Source organism: Sitophilus oryzae, unplaced genomic scaffold (assembly GCF_002938485.1).
Source record: "Sitophilus oryzae breed Bouriz unplaced genomic scaffold, Soryzae_2.0 scaffold_1436_pilon_pilon, whole genome shotgun sequence".
NCBI lineage: Eukaryota > Metazoa > Arthropoda > Insecta > Coleoptera > Curculionidae > Sitophilus > Sitophilus oryzae.
Window position 1 is genome coordinate 1,304,312 of NW_022146100.1, and position 25,811 is coordinate 1,330,122.

A 25,811-nucleotide genomic window follows, 5' to 3' on the forward strand; every position below is an offset into this window, starting at 1 on the left:
TTCAAGGTTCTTTTTATGAGAAAGAAACCAATTACCTTCCACGGAATTTTTACAGCGGTTGATTCTCTGGTATTCGAACAAAGATTGGAATCGATTCATTCAGTGTGTAAAGTAGTCGTGCAGTGCACCTAAACTGTACCTAGTCTCTTTGTTTACGCTTAGTGCAGATGTACTCAACTTGCACTTAAAATAATAAAACTCTAGTCTTTTTTGTGGGTTGTGATTGCTACACACACACACACACACAATTTCATGATCTGTATATCTGTATATGTGCATTACATTTCGCTATTAAATATTGTATATGTAATATATATTATACAGGGCGATTCACGGTCATTGATAGGTTAGACCATAGAACATAGAATAACTAATTAGACTGTTAGACGTTTAACATATGGACAACGGGTGATATGATTAACTAGTAGTGTTGGGAAAATTCGAATTAAATAATACGACTAATTCGATAGTAAATTTAAACTAACTAATTCGAATTATCTTTTTCGAAATAATCGAGATAAAAATTAGTAGTATTTTATATTATATCTGTGGTTAACCGAATTAAGCCGGAGTCTCATGCATCCGAAATCCGATGACACGACGATCCGACGGTGCTCCTATTGGTCGAAATATTTTGACAACAATTTTTATCCGATAATTTTAACTAATCATCCGACGTCGTATAAAGTTAAATTTTGTTTAACTTTTAGCCACGATATATCGTGTGTTTTTAACCTCACTTTTTTAAAACATTTGTTTTAAAAACAAGTTTAGTGGGAAGTGGGCAATTTCTTGGGATATTTGGCGAGGAAGTTATTTTTTATAAGTGTTTCTCAATAAAACATGACATGAATCTCTATTCAGCGCAGCAGAAAAATGTTAAAACTGTCAAATTTTGGAACGAACTTTCGGATGTATGTGACAGGCTTTTTTTATTTCACACGATAACTTCAAATTTCGGATGTCGTACCATCCAGTTTCGATCTGTGGTTAACCGGAATTACAAATGAACATAAAACCACAGAACACACCAAAGAAGAACGCTAACTCCCATGCATTTTTAGTTTCAAAACGGTTTCAAATTTGTAAAGAAATCTGTAATCTGTATATTGAAGTGGCGCCATCTAGCCACCCAGGAAAGTGCAACAAATGTGGCGGCAAATTTAAATAGATGCAATTTATTTTTAAGCAAGACGTATTGACTTGTTCGCCAGTTAGAGCCAATCAGATTTCTACAAAATAATGTGTAGTCATCTGATTGGTCCTAAGTTGGCAAACAAGTCAAATGGTAAAAAACAAGGATTTATATATAAAGGTTAAACCAGGTTAAACTATTGTAAAGTGTTAAATGGTTTGCTTATATCATTTTATGTGCATAAAAACCTACAATAAATAATTTAATTTAATTTACAGAAAATTATACCATGAAACATTTTACAAACAAATAAAACAACAGATTAAAAAGTATAATATTTATTATAGTACCAGATTTAAGAACACATAACAAATATCGTTGGAATACAAGAGAAAGTGACGTCCATTAGAAACAATGTTTTATTTATGTGTATTTTTTACATATGGACTTGAACAATTGTGTAATATCATATTGTGAAGTTTATGTACAAAAATATGGAGTTGATCAATTTTTTTTGTAAAAATATATGGCGTTGTAAATATTACATTGTTAAAAAATAAAATTCACGAACATTTGGACTTGGTTAGGTTACCTCACCTCGCTTTCTCGGATTATTAAATAAAATTGTTAGATAAATCAAAAACCTTTAACTTAAACCTTACCTTTAATAGAGATCTTAAAAATCAAACACAAAACAAAGTTCAAAAAAATTCAAAAATACAAAATCACGATTTTAAAATGAAGATTGCAAAAAACACAGCCAAACAACCAGCAAACAGCGAAACGCACATCTCCGTTCAATTGCAAAACACAACTGAAGAAGAAGGAGGAAGCCGGAAACGGAAAACTGATTTGACATACAGAACAATGACAGAACATAATTAATAGGCCTATTTAGGCAACTATAAAAACAATTTTGTACGGAATTGTTAGGCAACTAGAAAAATTAAAATAAAAATACGCCATCTGCGCCCCAGGAAATTACTACCCCAAATAAACTATCGATAAATATCGATAGGCTATCGATAGTTCTCGACCACTACACTGAACATAAAACATAACCTCTTATGGACGAATACGAATATTAGTAATTAGTATAGTACTATTAGTAGTATTCTTTTGTTCTGAACGAACTGAAAATTTTCACTTAAACTGATTTATAAAGGGAATCGACAAAGAAAGGAACGATCCGATATAGAAATATCCAGAAATCATTGTTATTTCCTATACCACGTAGGAATAAATCCTGTGAAAATAGAAAGAAGTGAAAATTTTCATTTCGTTCAGAACGAAAGAATACTACTATTATTTGGTTCATTTCCATCTCACCCAAATTTCACCGAATACCTGCCGAACACTAAAATTAATTTTCTTCTTTTAACTAAATAATTATTGATTGCAACTGATAAAATAAAAAGAAATACGAACCGCACGTAAACAAGGACATACTTATATCGTTTTAAGCTTTTATTTTAGATATGGGCTTTTATAATAGGAATTGAAACAATCATAAACTCGGCACTTTTAAATTTAAAACTTTAAATTATGGTTTAATTTATTAAACGGTTTCGACACAGTTAATAGAATACATTGAATAAAGATTTTTTTTTTATTTTTTATTCAGTGATAGAATATAGGTATGGCAATGGTTCAGAATTTGTTTAAAATAGCCCCTAGACAAGCACTAGCTGGGACGAATTTATTTTTAGGTTAAATTTATAATACTACTAAATAATTCGAATTATTAATTCGATTGTGAAATATGAATTATTACTAATTATTCGATGGTGAAAATAATTCGATTATTCCCATCACTATTAACTAGCGTTTACCCGCGACTTCATGGTGATGATAAAGCAAAGCAAGAATTTCCATTAACATACAAACTGGATAAAATTTTCTCACATTTATGTCAGCATGAGAAAAAACAATATGGCGATATTATTATATAACTTGGTAATATTTGAGGGGTAGTTTCATCTCGTTGGAATTTGACTTTCGAAAAATCCATTTGCCAAAAATAAGCTTTTTACGTCAAGCAGTTTAAGTGGAATCGTGGTTAAGAAATTACCCATCTTTTTGGAACACCCTGTATGATTTTTTAAAAATTTCAAAATATGTAAAAAAACCAAATAAATTATGCTTGTCCAAGACTTCTCGAAAGACTAACCGTTTTTTAAATAACAAATATTGTAATATTTGAGGGGCGTTTTCACCAACCCCTCCTTATCGAACCTCTACACCCCACAGTCAATCCGTTTGCCAAAAATCATCAGCTTTAAACGTCAAGCAGTTTAAGCAGAATCGCGATTACTCAATGGTCATATTTTATGAAACACCCTGTACAAGTTTATAAAAAATCTTAAAATATGTATAACAACAAAATAAAATATACGTGTTTAAGAGTTTTTCCGAAAAACTCACCGTTTTTTAAATAAAAAATATTTTAATATTTGAGGGATAGTTTCACCCCCTTAGAATTCGAGTTTCGAAAAATCCCTTCTTATCGAACATCTACACCCTAAAGTCAATCTGTTTTCTAAAAATCAGCTTTTTACGTCAAGTGCTTTAAGCAGGATCGTGATTAATCAATGACCAGATTTTTCGAAACACCCTGTGTACATTTTTAAAAAATCTTAAAATATGTAAAAAACAAAATAAAATATACGCGTTTAAGTGTTTTTTTTTTCGGAAACTTGACCCTTTAAAAAAAAAATATTGTAATATTTGAGGGGTGGTTTCACCCCCTTGGAACTGGAATTTCGAAAAATCCCTTCTTATCGAACCTCTACACCCTAGAATCAACCTGTATGCCAAAATAGAGCTTCTTACGTTGAGTGGTTTGAGCAGGATCGTGATTAATCAGTGTGTCAGTCATTTAAGGAAACACCCTGTATAGATTTTAAAAATCTTAAAATATGTAAAAACAAAATAAAATATGTCGTGTTTAAGTGTTTTTTACGGAAACTTGACCCTTTTAAAAAAAAATATTGTAATATTTGAGGGGTTTTATTCGATCATACGGTATATTAGTATAGATTTAAGAATTTGATTCATGCACCATTCATTTGATTAATTTTTTGTTTATATACAGTAGTAAAAAATAGTGATGGGTTGTTATTTAACTATCTGTTTCACCCCTGGAACTGGAATTTCGAAAATCCCATCTTATCGAACCTCTACACCCTAGAATCAACCTGTATGCCAAAATTGAGCTTCTTACGTTGAGTGGTTTGAGCAGGATCGTGATTAATCAGTATGTCACGTCACTCTAAGGATTTTATATATTAGTATGTTATCGACGCAATTCTATGATCCTAGTATGATAGGCAGTCATGTTTTTCGCCAACCCTGCACTCCCCGTGTCGGCGATGTTGGCGAGTAGCGGGTAGTAGGCTTTGCGAAACAGTTGAATGTGGGAGATTGTTCGATTACAGGTCAAGAAGTCATTGTTTACAACAGCTTAGTGAAATTATATTTTAAAATATCAATTTCTGTTAAATATATTAATCTCCCGATTACATCAGAAGTGGCGATGAGTTTAATCCAGCGTTCTTAAGTGGGAAAGGAACGCTGCTGCATCGGTCGATTGTCGATGGAGGCTCGCAACGGGTTGGAGAAGCAGTCATTTTAGATATGTTGTTTTTCAACCTGTTACAAGCATAACAGGGCGGCGGACGAGATAATAGGTGTGGGAAAGGTTTCGCTGCATGCGTCGGTTTCGAGGATCTATACTGTCGTCGGATCGACGTTAGCGAGTTTCGGCGTAAATTAGTAGCGAATTATGCGAAATATCAGCGGAATAAAAGAAAAATTGAATGCGTAGCGAACTATATTCAGCGTTAGATCTGCTAAGGATGACTTCGACACATTCGACACAGCTAATAGGATACAATCAATCTCCAAGGTAGACAGGTTCATTTGAATTTCTAAGCAGCTGAGTCATTGGTTGATATGAGTTAGAATGCCTAGGATGGTATGCACGGTCAAAAGAACAAGCTGATTGTGGAATAACGGTTTGACTATAGTTTGGTTATGGTAGATTCAAACGTGTATTAGGATTGGAAAAAGGAGTAGGTTAAGTTCTACCCGGTACTCTCTTTTTCAAGGTATACAATTAGTATGATAGCTGGAAAAGGCGTGTGGTGGTTGCTAAGGTATGATTTTTCAGTGGCTGGAATAGGCTAGGCCCATAGTTAGATTTAGATTTTACAATTTACATTTTAGAAGTTTAGATTTATATTTTAGAATTTCGGTTTAAGATTTTAGAGTTGATATTTGACTTTATTTTGTTGCACAAGCTGCAGATTTTTAACACCAATATATAAGGTGTTTCGTTTATTTTACCTTTTGAGTAATTTGCTTTTCTCCCTGAATAATTTATTTGTCCATCATGAGTTTTTGAGTATTGTTTCTGAGTGGTTGACGGTATTTTATTTTATTTATTTAAGTAGCAAATAAGACGTAGGCCCAAGTATGAGCAGTGAACAATTTAACTATATTTTTATTTAAAAACAGTTAGTCTTTCGGGAAAACGCCTGGACATGAATTTATTTTGTTTTTTACATATTTTGAAATTTTTTTAAAAATCATACAGGGTGTTCCAAAAGTTGAGAGTAATTGATTAACCACGATTCTGCTTAAACTGCTCGACGTTAGAAAGCTTATTTTAAATGATTCTGATTATGTTTCTCCTTTTAGTGTGTTGTAATAATGGTATCCAGTTTGTATGCTGATGAAGTTTTGTCAATTGGTTTATGTATCACAATTGTCTAGTATCAGCAACAATCAATCTAATATATATTTTTATTTCAGCATTTAAAATGTTTAAAATTAAAACGATTCTAGTGTGTAGTTTTTTCCTTTTAGTGAAGAATATGGTAGCAATTAGCTGATAAAGATATTTTTCAGACAAACAAGCTAATAAATATTTTATTTCAGCTTTTAAAAAATGCAATTTAAATGGTTCTGATTATTTTGCCCTTTTTAATTCAGGATTCAGAGGAGTGAGGGACACTCATAGGTATATAGGAATGGCCGAATGGCCGAATCGACGCCTATGATCCTTATCGCAGTCATTTGTCACGCCCTTGCCTGCACCCCGTGTCCGCTGATGTTGGCGAGTAGCAGAGTAGTAGGCTTTAGATAACAATTGATATTTAGAAATTGTTTGACACCCTGGAAATACTACCACCGAGCACGTTGTTGCAACTTGCAACTGCGTTAATACGCCTGGCGATGACCGTCTCATACTCTTTCAGATATTTAGCAGTAAAATAAAGAAACCTGTTATTTTTAAGCTGTTATTTTAAGCTGTTTTTTATAAATAACTATAACAGTTTCAACTGTTATCTAAAAATAACAGTTTTGCCCATCACTAGTAAAAAATAGTATCATATTTACGTATAATTTTAAACAGAACACTCAGCATATTATTACATCTTTGATTTTTTTACATTTCTATTAACCTTCCGTTACACGCCCCCCACCTTTTTCTACCTAACTACTCGCATGAGGTATTTTAATAATGGGGTAAATAAATCATTTTTCTATTACTCTCTTTACGCATCGTAATAATAGTTATTGGGATAAAAAATAAAACGTCATTTGGTAATATTGACAAAAACATTATCTAGAACTTAAACATTGTAAAGCATGATTTCATCATATTGAAAAGTAAAATTTGCGTTGTGTATTAAGAAAAGACAATATATTCAACATTTTTATGGTATTTATAATAATATCATACAGGGAGTAAGAAAATATTTTTATTTCTCTTTCTTTCATAATGATCCAATAGTCGCTATATACAATTATTTTTTATATAATATTATCTAAAAAACTATATTAAAATTGTTTATAGCCAAAAACTGTATGTTCTGTATTGAAAGATCAGATGCTTATAAGTTTGCCTCATTAGTTAAATTAATTTATTAACAGTAGTGGGAAAATATATCAATCTTTTGGTGATTTTCATTTTCCCAATTGAATGTGTATAATAATACACGAAAATAGTAGCAGAATCGTAGAATTTTCTCATTAGAGTATTGAAAGATCAGACTACGGAACACCACACAAATTTTCGGAAAAATTTTGACCACCTGCACATGCACACAATCGTCAATAAATAAAATTAAAAAATAACTACTATTTTAGTATTTTAACTATTTTAATAAACGCAAAAATAGTACAGTATTTATACGGCGAAGTTATAAAAATTTGGAAGTATTTTTAACTATTTTAATAAACGCAAAAATAGTACAAGTATTTATACGGCGAAGTTATAAAAATTTGGAAGAACTAATAATGCACTGACGCATACAAAAATCAAACGAATACTAAATTTCATTTATCAAAAGCATTCGATAGTCGTGGCTCAACGATAACCATTTAGTCGCACGGCGAGGTTGTCACATGTGCTTTAGTATACAAATGAATGAATGATTTTATTCGAATAAAACCATTCGATAGTTGAAATCATTCATTCAGTAACCATTCGATAGTCTAATTCATTCGATAGTTCCCATCACTAATATTTTATGCTACTGTAACAATACATTTTCACTTAAAGATACTTCAAAATTCTTCTTTTCTTTCAATCTTAGTCTGCGGTTGTTGTTTTTGTATACCGGGTGCGTCTCGAAATTGACTCACCCCTATAACCTTTTAATTTTTTTACAGAAAAAAACGAGATTTGGTATGTTAGTATATGACATAAATTAGGATTGATTGACTATTCAGTTGTTTTTGGCCACTTCCTGTTTCACCGGAAATGACTAAAACTTTTGATTTTTAAATGGCACCTTGGTATATTTCTACTTTATTTGATAGAAAATGACACTCTGAGTAGAATGACATATCATATGTCAACTTTTGACATTTTCGTCCAAAAAACATTATATTCAGGGCCAGTCAACTGAGATATACGGCCTTGAACGATCTGTTTTTGGGGTAGTAATTTCCTGGGGCGCTAGATGGCGTATTTTTATTTTAATTTTTCTAGTTGCCTAACAATTGCGTACAAAATTGTTTTTATAGTTGCCTAAATAGGCCTATTAATTATGTTCTGTCATTGTTCCGTATGTCAAATCAGTTTTCCGTTTCCGGCTTCCTCCTTCCTCTTCAGTTGTGTTTTGCAATTGAACGGAGATGTGCGTTTCGCTGTTTTCTGGTTGTTTGGCTGTGTTTTTTACAATTTTCATTTTACAATCGTGATTTTGTATTTTTGAATTTTTTTGAACTTTGTTTTGTGTTTGATTTTTAAGATCTTTATTAAAGGTAAGGTTTAAGTTAAAGGTCTTTGATTTATCTAACAATTTTATTTAAGGTAATCCGAGAAAGTGAGGTAACCTAGAATATTTACAACGCCATATATTTTTACAAAAAAAATTGATCAACTCCATATTTTTGTACATAAACTCCACAATGGGATATTACACAATTGTTCAAGTCCATATGTAAAAAATACATGTAAATAAAACATTGTTTCTAATGGACGTCACTTTCTCTTGTATTCCAACGATATTTGTTATGTGTTCTTAAATCTGGTACTATAATAAATATTATACTTTTTAATCTGTTGTTTTATTTGTTTGTAAAATGTTTCATGGTATAATTTTCTGTAAATTAAAATAAATTATTTATTGTAGGTTTTAGGCACATAAAATGATATACCATTTAACACTTTACAATAGTTTAACCTGGTTTAACCTTTATATATAAATACTTGTTTTTTACCATTTGACTTGTTTGCCAACTTTGGACCAATCAGATGACTACACATTATTTTGTAGAAATCTGATTGGCTCTAACTGGCGAACAAGTCAATACGTCTTGCTTAAAAGTAAATTGCATCTATTTAAATTTGCCGCCACATTTGTTACTTTCCTGGGTGCCTAGATGGCGCCACTTCAATATACAGATTACAGATTTCTTTACAAATTTGAAACCGTTTTGAAACTAAAAAATGCATGGGAGTTAGCGTTCTTCTTTAGTGTGTTCTGTGATTATATTTTAAATTTCAATCTAGAGTGCCATGGTTCTGTTAAAAACACTAATTTTTAAACAAGGAGCCTTGGAAAAATAGATTTGATTGTCTAATGTTTAGGTAAGTGACCAAAAACAATTGAATACGTCAATTAATCCTAATTTATGTCGTATACTAACATACCAAATTTCGTTTTTTTTTCTGAAAAAATAAACAAGTTATAGGGGTGAGCCACTTTTGAGACGCACCCGGTATATAGAGTTATGAGAAATATAATTCCAACTTCGGAAGTCTCGTTCTGGTATCAGTAATAAATTATTAGTATTTAGTTTCAAGCAGTTGAAATCGTTCGGAAAATATTAGTATTTAGTTTCAAGCAGTTGCATTATTTTTCTATAAGAATTTAAGAAAATTTTCTTTTCTTTTTCACAATCAATTATTTCGTGCACAATCAGTTTATGATCAAATACAGTTTTATGGGGTTTAAAATGAGTTTCAGCCAGTGATTGAGATGCATTCTTTTGTCTTGCTCTAATGAGAAAATTCTACGATTCTGCTACTATTTTCGTTTATTATACACATTTAATTGGGAAAATGAAAATCACCAAAAGATTGATATATTTTCCCACTACTGTTAATAAATTAATTTAACTAATGAGGCAAACTTATAAGCTTTTTTTTTTGGATAATAAGAATATCGATATATAATTTGAGGGTATCAGGCGTTAATAACAAATAAACGGGTACCTAATAGAAAAAGTGCGATTATGAGCAGTCAGTCTAAAACTGTCAATTTTGCTGGCTCTTGACCCAAAACAGTTTGTTTAGAGAAAATTTATAAAAACAAGAATTATAGAAAGAAAGGTAATTTACAAAAACTTGATAGCTTTTGAATTATAAGTAAAATACCGCGAACAAATCAGATTTATATTTTTTTTTATTTTATTTTGTTTAAGATTTTTCCACGAAAATGAATTCGCAAATCCCAGTTTCAAATAGAGCACCCAAAAAACATATAGAATGGAAGAAATTAAAACTATCCCAAAGTTTTCGTGCAAAGAATTTTTTGAGCATAATTTCAGTAAACTATAATAGGATACGTCTAGTAGTGTTCATAATGTTTAGTCAGATATTCTTCCCTATGTGGTGTGGTAATTGCTAATATGTTAATGTGGAAATTGATAGTACCGATTAATTATTGATCTGGTCATTCGTTACTCTTTGATTAGATTACCGATAACAATACTTATTTTTCAACGGTATATTAATAGTGCATTGTTATGTATAATGTATATAACCAGAAAATATGTGTTAACTTACATATAACCGGCTAAAATATCCATCAGCGTGGATTTTCCTGATCCTGAAGGACCCATTATAGCTGTTAATTCACCACTTAAGAAATCTCCATTTATACCATCTAATATTTTTTTTCTCTCTGTAAAAAAGATATTATCATAAATTATATTGTCATATCAAAAACCTTACCCAAGCAGCATTTGGACGTCGGGACAACGTTGTGTCACGCGACCAAACGTCGGGGCGCAACGTCGGCACAACCTCGTGCCAACCCTAGTCTGCACTAGTTTGGAGAATAATTTTTGGGTCGAAACGACGTTGGATACCGACGTTGGCTAGAAGCCTAATTTAGTACAAACTGCAACGTTGTTTAAAATCCTAATTCACAGAAATACAAAACTAATATGGCGTCTAAGTCGTGTTTTATCCTAAGTTGGGATAATTATAGTAAAAATATTATTTTTATGATTTAGTTAGAGACATATGTCAGATGGCAGTCAAGGAAAACAAAACAAAAGTATTTAATGGAGGATGTTTGAAGATCATAATTATTGAAACACTTTAACCGACTCTGTAACTCGTTACCCAAGGCAACAAAGTTAAACGCAAACAACTTTATTGATAAATGTATTGTTTCTACTTTGAAAAATACTAATGGGCCTTAAAATTAAAGAAGTTTCAAAAATTTTCTTGAATTTTTTTTTAGTAAAATGAGAATAATTTATTCGCAGTCGAAAAAATTGTTTCCGCGTGTTTTTTAGGGTCAAATATTTCAAGTTAATGTATTCAAAAAGCAGGAATTGCTATTAGGAACGAAAATAAATAGGAACGAAACATTTTCTTATTTAACAACATGGCGGCTTTCACTTTGTTGTTTTGGAGATTAAGATGGAGTAGTTCGAGTAGTCCCATACTGAACTAATAAAGTCGCAGTTCGGCCTTAACAGGTAGTATAATAGTCGCAAGATTGCCTAATTTAGTCATCCTAGAGTCTAGCTTGTGCCGCCCTCTATAATCTAAATAAACGAGGGAGTGGATAAACTATCGGTAATATATGTCGATGTATATTTAAATTTAGTTTTATATGTACCTTTCTTATGTCCCATTTTAATTAAGTTTTTTTTATAAAAACAAAAACAGCACTGCTGTCTGACTGAACAGAACAATGAAGTGAAAATTTAAGATTTAAGGTTATGGTTCAATACAGTTGCAAAAAGGTAGTGACTCGACGTCCTACCAACGTAAGAATAAGGAAATCTAAACAACGTTGGAATTAATAAAACAGACGACGTTTGCATAACGTTGGAATAGGTCCTGTAACTGACGTCGGAAAACTCTATATTGTCCAACGTTGTAACTACGTTGTCCGAATCACCTAAAGATCACTTAAGCAAAAAAGATTACAAGACAACGTTTATTCGACGTCGCAGAAGCTTCTACTTTGCTGTAGTACTAGTCCAACGTCGGCACAACGTTATAAAAACGTTTAAATTTATTTTAATACCCAAGGTAGGGAGCTAACTATTTTTTGTAACTAATCCAACGTTGTGTTTAGTAAACATGTGGTCGCAAGTCGTGAAAATGCTACTTGGGTAAGCAGAATACAGATGTTTAATCAAACAGTTTTTTATTACCTATACAAAACTCAATTATTAGAACATTTCATAGAAACGGAATTGTTCTCCTTAGTCAATTTTTTTTTGCTTTTTTTGACTATTTTCGAGCCCAGTGTGCAGTTCGAGTTATAATTAACATTTTTCATTTATGTTGGTATTATACTTAGTATTATAAGGCTTAAAGCATTCCCCTAGGAGATGCAAGACCTTGTTTTTGGCGGGGAAGCTCCTAATCAAGTGCTGGGGGAATCCCCCTAGCACTTTAGCTTGGTCCATGAAGCATCTCACTCATCGTCTTGTCCCTGGCTGTAGTGTCGTGGCCAGGGAATTGCAGCAAGACATACCGTGCTGGCAACTGTTACTTTTGGGTCGGCATTTACATGTGTTGAAGTAAATCGCATAGGGATCTTATTAAGTTGGAGTGAGAGAAATGCGACCGACCGACGCGACGCGCGACGGTGTGCTGTTGCGGCGTTGCCGATACACCTTTGCCTATCAAGTAAAGTAAAATCACGATCGTAAATCGCTTATTTTTAAAAGACTTTTTTTTCAAGAGATAACTAGATAAAATCATTAGACATGTTTCTGAGCATCTGAAATGGAATTATAAGGATATCGTTAGGGTGTCATTTTTTTTTATAACGAGAAAACGTCAGTAATTGCGATAATTTAAAAACTCAACTTTTTAAAACATAACAGGCCATAACTCAAGAACAACTTTAGATATTGAAACTTTTTTTTATTTTCAAAATCGGATATTTTACAATATGTTTACTTAAGAAAAATTCGATAAGGTTGTATTTCTATAAAAATTGTAAACAATCCATCCATTTACTTTTAGAGCATAGCAATTTTCAGCAATCGTGTAATTTTTTTATTGATAAAGATTTTCACATACTGTCTACGAAGAAAATGCAGCAGAAATATTAACAAAGTTCTTGAAAAAACTACAATCTATTATCTCTAATAGATTTCGAGATATCGATTTTTGAATTCAGAGTTCTAATAGCGCGACCACTATCGAACACCCACTCAATTCCACTTATTTTTACCAAAAATACAAGTGTTTCTAGCTTGCACTTAAAAAAATTCAAGCTATAGGGAAAGTTACAACGATTCGTTAATAACTGAACAAATTAAGTATCACGAGACGTAATTAAATCGTGAAGCTGAACGCATGACGTACACCTTTCCCTAGAACCTTAAGTACTGACAGAGGTATTGATTGGATCGACCCATAGAGAAAGTTAATAGTTTAGAGAGTGGTGAATCGCGTGGTAAAATGTTGGGAGATTGCGCTTTTAGCGCCCTCTAGTTGGCTACAGGAACGAACTATGAAAGAGCGGGAGATTTAAATTATTATTATACTGATTATTTTTAAGGCAATTAAAACTAAGAGTGGGGGCCCTTAACCCAAAACAGTGAAATAAATGGAGATACCTACTCAAATTTTATATTATCATGATATTAAAGGATATAAATACAGCATTTATAATCCTTTTACACCTTTTTATTCAAAGTCTTACACGCTAATACAAAATTTGACTATCTCCATTTATTTCACTATTTTTGGTTAAGAGCACTCTTAATTTTAATTTTCCTTTTTTTATGGGAAAACGATTAAATGGGAAGAATTGAATGGGAATGGAAAGAATGATCAATTATTGTATTTTGTATTAATTTATAATACCCCTATTCTACTAAATAGCTAGCTACATTGTACTTACAGTTAAATAGCTACATTGTACTAGTTATATACATATTTACAGTTTTATGATGGCTATTATTTCTTTTCATCATGCTATTAATTGATTCGCTCCGACTTGAGTACTATACCTCGAGATGGCTCCAGGAATTATTTATCTTTACAGACCTAGAATATGAAGATTCATAGTAGAATTTTTGGTTTTACTGCCTATTAGAAACAAACCTACCCCCCTACATCAAGGGACATACAATTATGCCTTGTTCTCGGCCATGATATTCCTTCCATTCTATATCCAACATCCAACTTAGCAGACCTTCTGGTTCACAACAGGGCCTAGACTGGCCGGATGATATTTTAACAGAATAGCCCTTGATATCTCTTTCACACTTTCATTTAATAATTAAATAGGAGGGCTGGATGGTATAATTTCTAGAAAGAATAGCGTGTGAAATAAAAACTTCTGCATGGACATTACCTTTCTTACCTTTGTCTGCTATTTTTTAATAAAAAACAACTGTTTAGTTTGCACAAAAATAAAATTAACAATCAAAAATTTCTTAAAAAATGATCAAGCCTTGTACTACGCCGTGTGCCGATTTTTGAACAATCAACAAACAAAAGAATGAGGTTAGGGGCGTTGCCAATGTCAATTTTCTAAACTACCCAAAAATCTAAATTAAATTCGCCAATTTGGGGAGAAAAATGTCCAGATTCACCAAAAATTCCCCATATGATTATTTTAACAAAAAAAAAATAATTTTAATAAAAATACAATATTTATTATATATGTTAGAGGGATTAAACTGTAAATTACCTCCTTGTTTTTTAATCCCTTCCCTAGTAGTCATTAAATAATTTGAGGTCACTAAATTTTCTTTCAACTGAAGCATTTGCAAAGGGAAGCACAAGTAAAAAGCAGATTATAATTTTAAGTTGGGAAAGATATATCGTCCCGCTCCGTTTTTAAAGCTAAAAATTTTACGCCATTTTCAATCAGCAATAAAATGTTGAAACTCCCTTATTTTCGCCCCTATTGCTAAAATCCCCACAGAACTCCCAATCGGCTCCGGATTCCCCAAAATTTGGGGAATTCCCCACAAATTGGCAACGCTGGAGGTTAGCGTGTTCTTTCTGAATATGCTAAGACTAACGGACTAGTGTCGAAACACAGATAGCTAGATGGACGTATTTCGGCACTTGCGTCGATGCGCTACAGGTACATTTGCCTGCGCGTCGTATGTCTTCTGGCAGTCTTTTAATTTTTCTGTTTGTCTATGGTCGACCGGTCAACTGCGACAAATCTGCTATATCCCCTTCCACGTCTCTTAGCGATGTGCACAGTTTCTCGGTTTATTTCATATGTTTGGCAACGTGTTTACTGTCCTCTCTTTGTTCAGTACATTATAAACGCATTGTACTCTTTTTACATACGGAAATCTCGACCCAAGACTAACCTTTGCCAGCCCTTAGTGTAACGATACCGGACGGGGCTACCCTGTCCGTCATACCAGGCATCCTCTACTGTCTGTGTCATGTTTCACGGGCAGAGGGTGTGGAACCTAAATCTCACGATGGCAGGACGAGGTGAAAAGAATGCGATACTAGACAGAAGATTAGCCTTTACTGGTTTCAACTTTGGGCACTAGGGGGCACCCCATTATATTTACCCCTTATTTCTACATGCGGGGCTCTGTAGAAAAAAGGGACTGATTATCCCTAGCGACTCGTGGAAACATTATGAGATGTAGTATTAAAAACACCACCGGTGAAGCTGCCGGGAAACCCCGTAGCACCACTGGGAACATTAACAATGAAATTTCCAAAGGACCAAACCCAAAGGAAACTACAGGAGAGGCGGCCATCTTCCACTCCACAAGTGGCACAAAAGTGAAACAGCAAGTGACCGAAAATAATCAATTCTGATTCCATACCTACTCCCTTTTTTTTCGAAAAAATTAAAAAGTTATAGCGGTTTTTGATAAACACCCGGTATAGTTATGTTCTCTAGACAGAGCGGTAGGTGAATAACCTCGAGATCGTAACGGGCCTTGATGCATCTCTCTCAATCGTCACGGATTATTATGCGTTGGTTTTATTGACAAAACAACTCATTGTCTCCATATTTAAATACATCAGATTAATATAATTTTCGTATACAATATACGTGAGTCATACGGTCATATATTTTTGTTATTAAATCAAAACTATAAATTTATGTCAAATCATGTTTTTACTATAAATCTATTATATAGTATTTATATCTAGTGTGAAAACACACACAAACCGATATGATAATGGATATTATAATACCTATTATTGATTATTACATCCATAATAAAAATTTCATGTTAAATTATATAATATATTTGTTTGAGGTTCGCTAAATGCAACGTATTAAAAAATAATAAAATATAATAAACGATATCCTATATGCTATTATCACAGATAATATTCGTTTACTTCTATCACAACATATCACAGATATAACTACTAATAAGCTTTTAACACAAATATTTGCAATAGAAGGATTTATTTCTAAACGACAGCGCAACTAAAGGTAATTAGTTAAAGTGAATATTTTATATAATCTTCTGGACACATATAAACATCAAATAATTAAAATATCAGTTTCAATAAGTACCCCTAAACAGTATTTTCGCTATTATGGTTTGAAAGGAAAACAATATTTAAATACAGTGATGGCCAAAAGTATGGAAACTTTTTTAATTTGTCATTTATGCTGAGTGATTAAAATATGAAATAAAACGACTTATATAATCGTGACCTACAAATAATTTCCTACAAAACCTAATACATTTAAATAAAAAATTACAGCTATCAAATATATATAAAAAATTATGAATATTTTCTTGGTCAAAAGTATGGAACCTTAAGAAGAATGTTTATTAAAATTCAAGATAATATAAAAATTACTAATATTTAGTGGAATATCCCTTTGAATTAATTACTTCTCTACATCTTCGTGGCATCGAATCGATCAATCTCGTAAATCTTTACTGGAAATGGCCGCCCATTCAGTTTTTAGCACTTCGAATAATTCATTTTTATTTGAAATAGAATGGCTTCGAATTTTGCTATCCAAATGGTCCCATAAATTTTCTATGGGGTTAAGATCCGGAGACTGTGAGGGCCAATCCATTAGTGGAACATTATGTTCATTTAACCAATTTTGAACAAACCGAGATTTGTGCTTGGGATCATTGTCTTGCTGGAACAACCATCTGAGTGGCATTTCTTCATCAGCATGAGGCAGCATATTATTCTCCAATATGTCTTTGTACAAAAAACGGTCCATTATCCCATCAATTTTAACAAGAGGACCAACACCTGAGCAAGAAAAACACCCCATACCATTATACTCCCCACCCCATGTTTTACTGTGGGCATCTGGTACTTATGGCTGTACCGTGTACCTTTTGGTCTTCGGACATAACGTCTCCCGTCACTACCAAACAGTTGAAACTTGCTTTCGTCGCTAAAAAGTACAGTATTCCATTTCTGATAAGACCAGGTGAGATGATCTTGAGCAAATTTAAAGCGGGCCATCCTATTTTTCTTTGATATTAGTGGTTTCTTCACCGCAACTCTTCCAAAATGTCCCATGTCATCCAACCCTCTTCTCACCGTGCGTGCAGACAGCGATATTCCCCTTTCACCCATTTCTCGAGAAATGTCTGTGGATGTTTTTCTTGGATCTCCCATTGATATTCTCTTCATTACTTTCATTGTCCTGTTGCACAACTTTCTTGGTCTTCCTGACTTAAAAGCTGTTGAAACGTTCCCTGTTTTATTAAATTTACGAATTATTTTCGAAACGGTGCCTTTTAAAATGTTTAAATTTTTACTTATTTGAATTTGTTTATAACCGCTCTTGTATAATTCAACTATTTTATTTTTAAATCTGTAGAGAAATATTTAGACTTGGGCATGATGTTTATATTTATCTGAAGCAAATCGTACCGTTTATCAGCTTAAACTAAATAATTTTAATGTATTTATTTATGGTTTCCATACTTTTGGCTAGAAGAAATCTATTGTTCTCCTACAAAAACTGCTAAACAAATTTTTTTCGCTGTGTAATTTTTGGAATACTTTTATTTGCTGATAAGCTGTTCATTTATATTCCTGAGAGTTTAAGCATAGCAATATTTTCTGTGATATTTTAAAAAGTAAAAAGTAAAAAAGTTCTGCGAAAAAATTATGATTAATTTAAAAGAATAAAATTTATTATTTCAGTCCAATAACTCTACTCAACGTATGCTTATTTCCATTTTAAATATCTTGAGAACGGTTGCTCGTAGCGATTTTTACCAAGAGACATTTTTTACGTAAAAAGTCATGGAAATGTATATTTTTTTAGTCAGTAGTTTTATACAGGTACCGTCGAAAAGTTATTACTCCTCAAAACAGTCAAAACCTTTGAATAAGAAGACTAAGGAAGGAGCATATCAAAAATCTTAGGTACACCGCGATGGGCCTCAAATATGGCCGACTTAAATTCCGGTTTATCAGTGTCGTTCTAATTTTATTTAAAAAATGTAAAACTATGATGTAGGGTAGACGTGGGGTAGACTCAATAATTTGTTGTTTTATTTTACGTTGTGAATAAATGTTGATAGTTATTAAAATTGTTATAAAAATATATAATTCTAATAAAAATAGATAAGTTATAATAAGTATTTATTAACACAAACATCCGATACGCTACTGAAGCAGGTAAGTCAAATTAACGAATCTAAATTCTTTGACATCTAATCTTTGACAAGTAATAAATAAAAGCTAAAATGCAAGAAAAATATATAATTTAGTTAATTTAAGTGAATTTCATAAATGATCGGTTTACTACACGTATGTATATTATATAGTCACTTACTAGCGAAAAGTTGTTCCATTATTTCACTCAATTTTTGCCGAGATCTACCGCACGCTACACAACCAACTATTTTAGGGTCTTTTTCGATAAATCGCGATAGTGTCACTGTTAATTTAAGTTCTGCCACAATTTCCATCTAGATTTACTACCTTTATACAACTATCAGTAGTGGAATAAATAATAAATAGCATAAAATAAGCTCCATAAAGACTGACAAATCCAAAAAATTTCAAATCAAATTCAAATGTGTCAAATGAATCGTCAAACAGAACTGTCAAGGATCCCCACCCTAGAGAGCTTTTATGGTGGCTTTTCCGCCCACCATGCATGAATACATGGATAGCATTATGCTCCTTCCTTAGTCTTCTTATTCAAAGGTCAAAACGCATGTAGGTGGCGCCCTCTACAAATAGGAGTCATTTTGACATCAAAATCAAATTTCTCGTATACAAAACTCCCAGATACCAATTTTCATCCAAATATTGACGTTACTTCAGAAATTATGTAGAAAAAATCGAAATAAAAATGAAACTTCTACACCCTGTATCTCCGAAACTAAGCATTTTAGGACATACGTTTATATGAACTATTTTACTTATTTTTATCTGCAGAATATGCTGCCGAAGTTTCCGGAATACAGTTCGGACCACCCTGTATTGTATATTGTTATCATTGTGTGTATTCTGTCTATGATTTGGGGTTCGTATTTCGTTTAATGTTTTGTCAATAAAAGATGGTGGATACTGGATAGTCTTTTTTTATTAATGTATTTTTTATGTGGTTTGGCCTATAAACCTCCCAAAAGCTGCCGCGTGTGTTTTGGCTCTAACTTGAAACAAATTTGCCGATAACTAAATCTGAACCATTTTTAATAAACCGGTTGAGTAAAAAACTCTGTATACATTAATTGTTAAAATTACTCTATTTGTACATTCACCTTTCATATTTATTTTCTTGAAAGTTACTTTTTAATAAAATAAGTTTTTATATTTATCTAAAACATATTTATTTTATCAAATATTGACGTGATGATAACAGATAATTTGTAAATTTGTATTTATTTATTTTTATCCATTCTATATTTCGAAATGTCAATAATGTATTGTCTACATTATTTGTAGATTTCTTTGTATGGGTGCATTTCTGGAAACGTTGTCACTAATTCAAACATTGCTAAATACTTCGAAGATAAAAATTAGATAAAAGTGCAGTTATATTTTTTCAGTAATAATTCTTTATACATACGACGATACGACACGGAGTATTGTAGCTAAACGATTAGATTTTTACAAATTGTAAGTTTTGTTTTCTATTATAATTATTAATAAAAAAAAAAACTAATTTAAAAAATATTTTACAAGATACAGAGGTCCCAAATAAAAGTAAAAATATAGTTGTTTTTTTAAATAGAACACCCTTGCATATTATTCTCATTTTTGGATTCTACGATTGAAATAAAGGAATTTGATTAGTGCCTATTCACTTAAACCTTACCTCGTTTTTGAAATATTTTCAATTTTAAGAAATATAGTAAAATTTTAATGCTTCATTTCTCCAAGGGTATCAAAGTTTTAATACTAAATATTTACTGAATATTATTATTGATCAGATATTAGGTTGCAATGTATTTAAAATTTTACCACCTATACAGAGTGTCCAAAAATTTATATTAAATAATTACTAGCTTTAAACGGCACTAACGTGTTTAAGTTAAATGGAACACCCTGTATATTTTACGTGAATCATATGCACAATTTAATTGTCTATCAAATTTTACTATACCATTTTTTTACCTATCTGCAACTTTTCGTAGAAAATGCATTTTCTTATAATTTAGACCTCATTATCACTATACCCATGGAATTTGGAATTGACATTTCAGATTTTTTTAAGCAACATATATGCATAAAATGTACAGGTGGTAAATATTGCAAGCCTATTGGTATACTAAAAAACTATTTAAATCTTTATAAAAGAGTATACGAATTAAATATACCACCATTATTTCCGACCAAAAATTAGTTAATTACATACTAAATTGGTTTAATTAATAATAAAGATTTAAAAAAAAAAAAAAAAAAAATAGAAATCAATATAATAATAAATTATGAAAATAAACGTCTTGCTTTTATAAATCAGTATTCGTCAAAGAAATAAAATTTATAAGGCTACTTTCTTACCACACTGTCTAATACACACACAAATTCAGTTTTCTATATTTGGAGTAATTATTATTAATCAATATAAAACAGTCAATTAATATAGTGTGAATACTGGGATCATATAAATTGGTCCCCTTTAACAAAAATATTTAAACAGTTTTTTAATTTTTTTTATGAAATAAGCGAGCTATATAGACAATATTAGTATTCGTACTTGGAAAATTTGTTACATCTTTAAAATAATCTAAAATGTCAATATCTCATGGGTATAGTGATAAATGAGGTCTAAATTATAAGAAAAATGCATTTTCTACGAAAACTTGAAGAGATAGTAAAAATTGTATAATACAATTTGATAGACAATTACATTGTGCATCTGATTCACGCAAAATATATAGAGTGTTCCAATACAAAAAAAAAAAAAAAAAAAAAAAAAAATTAAATAGTAATTATTTAATACACATTTTTGGACACTCTGTATATGTAGTAAATTTTTTATTATTGCAACACAATATCTGGTCAATAAATAATCTTCAGTAAATATTTAGTATGAAAACTTTGGCACTTTGAGAAATGAAGTTTTAAATGTTTAATGTAATTAGCAAATTGAAAATATTTCAAAAATGTAAGGTTTAAGTATGATGAACCTTAATCAAATTTACCTTTATTTTAATCGTAGAATCTAAAAAATAGAATAATATACAGGAGTTCCCATTTAAAAATACAACTATAATATTTTTTACTTAGTTGGGACACTCTGTATCTTGTAAAAATATTTTTAAATTGTAGCTCTAATAATCCTTCATCGAACCCAAAACTTACAATTTGTAAAAATCTAATCGTTTAGCTACAATACTCCGTGTCGTATGTGGTGAACAACCCTGTATAAACAACCATTTCATTAATAAACAATAAGCATTTTATAAGGTATGTCTTAACCATAAAACCCTACCCCGAACCATAAAATATTAAAGAATTAAAAATAGAAAATACAAAAAATTGTAATGTAAATTTAGATATTTTAAACAATTTTTATAAAAAGTTTAATACGTTTTTTAATTTAAATTATCAAATAACCAAAAAAATAAAAATAAAAAAACGCGTAATAACAATTTTTTTTAATATCCTTAGTAAAAACATAAAATAACAATTAAAAAATGCAATTGCCTTACTCAATTCATGCAAATTAAATAAATCACCTTCGAAAAACTTTAAATATTAACCTTGTGATATTACCGCTAACCTTGTTCAGGTTACATTTTTTTGGTAATTGTCCTTATTTTTGCGCAAAACACCGGAATATTATTACTGTTGATTAACTAATTTATGTGATACTTTTTTAGCTGAATATATAAAACATATTATTCCTTATTTATATTTATACAGGCTGAGTTTCCGACGATGGGTATCTCGGAAACTACTGGAGATAGAGAGTCGGTTAAATGGGGAAAGAATAATTGCAGTTTTATAGGGTCATAAATATGCGCCTTTCAGATTTTTCTGAAAAGCTCATGGCTTACTAGATATTTGGAAAAAACAAATTTCTCGACTATTTTAAAAAATTGTCCCTAATTCCATTCTTAATCTATATTAAAACAAAAAAAATTCAGATAAGAGTTGTAGATAATCACATTCTTAATGAGCTTGTGTCCTCGGCTTTTTTCTAAAGCCTGTCATTTTTGACATATGATACAAACATATGTTTTTTCAAATGCAAACCATAGTTGGCCATGACTTCATAAATATATAGCTATAATATATTTTTTTTTCGAAAAATTACTGAGTTATAGCAAATTCTTATCATTTTTAAACAATTTCACTTAGTTAGCCATGGAAACAAGTTCAATCGCCGTTGCTCTCAGAAATGTGAAGCTGACACATCCAAACTTTGTAAATTAACATAAACAAAAACTGTAAATATGAATTTTTCAAATGAAGAAAAGCGTGTAGATACTCTCGCATCAATCTTTGAATAAGAAGACTAAGGAAGGAGCATATCAAAAATCTTAGGTCCACCGCGATAGGCCTCAAATATGGCCGACTTAAATTCCGGTTTATCAGTGCCGTTCTAATTTTATTTAAAAAATGTAAAACTATGATGTAGGGTAGACGTGGGGTAGACTCAATAATATGTTGTTTTATTTTACGTTGTGAATAATATTTGTAAATTGTATTGTATAATTGTATTGTAAATTATTTTACGTTGTCAAATAAACCCTTTGAATAAGAAGACTAAGGAAGGAGCATATCAAAAATCTTAGGTCCACCGTGATGGGCCTCAAATATGGCTGACTTAAATTCCGGTTTATCAGTGTCGTTCTAATTTTATTTAAAATGTAAACCATGATGTAGGGTAGACGTGGGTAGACTCATCAATATGTTGTTTTATTTTACGTTGTGAATAATATTTGTAAATTGTATTGTATAATTGTATTGTGTAAATTACTTTACGTTGTCAACAAACCTTTGAATAAAGACTAAGGAAGGAGCATATCAAAAATCTAGGTCCACCGCGATGGGCCTCAAATATGGCGGACTTTTATTTTATTCAAAAAATATAAAACTATGATGTAGGGTAGACGTGGGGTAGACTCAATAATTTTTTTTTTATTTTACGTTGTGAATAAATGTTGGTAGTTATTAAAATTGTTACAAAAATATATAATTCTAATAAAAATAGATAAGTTATAATAATTATTTATTAACACAAACATCCGATACGCTACTGAAGCAGGTAAATCAAATTGACGTATCTAAATCACGGCATATAAATCACACGGCAGGCTAACTCTGCCCAGATCCCATTGTTTAAAATTTCTATAAAATTTGACCCTGAAAACTTTTTAAAAACAAGGTTTTATAAAATACCTTAAAAAGAAAAAATAAACTTTTTCTTTAAACTTTTATTATGAACTTATAACGTCATTACACAATTTTATATTATATAAAAGCTTGTCGGGAGATTTGAGTGTACAGTTGCCCTCATAAAAATCTGGCACGACAACTTTATCTTGTAATTCCAATATCTTGTAAACCTATCATTATTCCTACCCAGGATAAATTTATCATAACATTTATTAACATAACGAATATTACAAACGAGTACTGAAAATTGCCAAAATGATCTGGCAAACATCTTATTAAAAACGGCAGACCTTATAAAAAACAACGAGACCTCTGTTCTTTTCTCTCTGAATTGTCATGAGCTAATCCATAAAAATTAAATAGATACGGGTAATCAGAAAAACAGTAATTTAGAAATGAATCTTTGTTTGTCATTTTGCAGGATACCGAGTAATAAAATTACTTTGAATGCCGTAGACAATGATTGGGTATTAAAACTAAAAGAATTTCGACTTCATTGTACTACTAAACTACAAAAACCAAATATATCATACACAATAAACAAAAATAAAACTAAAAAAAAAATATATCACTCAAGAAAAGAATGAAATAAATTAAGCCGCACGCTACTGACTCAAAGCTGCCGTAATTGTATGTTGTCGATGAAAAAGACTACGACTGACTACGACACTGGTTAATTTCTGTCGTTGGCACCCATAATGGCGGCGTGCGCAAGGGTATGCGCGTAGCGTTCCCGCCAAAGCGAGTCGGCCTGCCGTGTGATTTATATCATGCCCTAGACACTCAATGGTAATTTTACAGAACTACAAATTTAGTTTCTTCCGCATCGCCAGACGGCGCAAAAGACATTAAAGTACAGGTTTCTAATTTATATTATGAAGATGACATGACAGTCTCTATGATAACTACTGTCTATGGTCTAGTTTTTGTCTAGTTGACAAAATGTTGGTGATCCGTCAAGTTATTTTTAAATCATTATTTAAATAATTATTAATTGTATATTCCCCAGATATTCCTGATTTGTTGGAAAGTTCAGTGATTTGTGTTTATAGTTTGTCTTTTTATTAGTTTGTGCATTCTGATACTTACAGTCGATCATCATTTTCGTGTTAGATACTAAACTTTTACAAAGTCATTTTGACATTTTAGAAATAATAATTAGTTAAAAAGTTAAAAAAATTAAAAAAATAGTTTAATCATAAATAAGTAAGTACATAGTTGGTAATATGTAGTATTTTTAGTAACAGTTAATTAGTAGTCTATAATATTTTTACTATATTATAATTTAGTTGTCAAATCAAAAAAAATAGGCGCTATGTGATCTATTGTTGGTGTTTAAAATCTATGTATTTATAATTTTAATTTTGTTGTAATTATGTTACACATCTAATGATCTAATAAAACATAAAATGGCAGTAAAACAGTCTATATTTATTATTTTATATTTTACAAGGAATAATTTTGCGCTTGAATAACGTTACCGTTTTAATTAGCATTAATAAGTAACGGAACGCTAAAATTATGTTATGCCAAAACTCTCCATTAGTTTCTTCCGGATCACCAGGTGGCTCTAAATGACGGACCCATTGGTTTTATATCAGTGTCCAATCTATCTCTAGTACGTGACATTAGTCTATGATTTATATGCCGTGTCTAAATTCTTTGACATCTGATCTTTGACAAGCAATAAATAAAAGCAAAAATGCAAGAAAAAATATATAATTAGTTAATTTAAGTGAATTTCATAAATGATCGGTTTACTATACGTATGTATATTATATAGTCACTTACTAGCGAAAAGTTGTTCCATTATTTCACTCGATTTTTGCCGAGATCTACCGCACGCTACACAACCAACTATTTAGAGTCTTTTTCGATAAATTGCGATAGTGTCACTGTTAAATTCTGCCACAATTTCCATCTAGATTTACTACCTTTATACAACTGTCAGTAGTAGAATAAATAATAAATAACATAAAATAAGCTCCGTAAAGACTGACAAATCCACAAAATTTCAAATCAAATTCAAATGTGTCAAATGAATCGTCAAACAGAACTGTCAAGGATCCCCACCCTAGAGTCCTTTTTCCGCCCACCATGCATGAATACATGGATATCATTATGCTCCTTCCTTAGTCTTCTTAT

The 25,811-nt window shown here is 31.2% G+C and overlaps 1 protein-coding gene across 3 annotated transcripts in view; it reads right to left on the bottom strand.

Moving 5' to 3' along the window:
• LOC115876413 (ATP-binding cassette sub-family G member 1-like) overlaps nucleotides 1-25,811 on the bottom strand; it is a 48,296-nt gene that overhangs the window by 17,544 nt on the left and 4,941 nt on the right. For 2 of the 3 annotated variants that reach the window (XM_030892190.1, XM_030892191.1), the window contains exon 2: nucleotides 10,443-10,560. The exons of the other annotated variant lie outside the window; for it this stretch is intronic. In XM_030892190.1, the coding sequence (XP_030748050.1) occupies nucleotides 10,443-10,560 (118 nt within the window). The remainder of the gene's footprint in view (nucleotides 1-10,442; nucleotides 10,561-25,811) is intronic. 3 annotated transcript variants of the gene reach the window in all.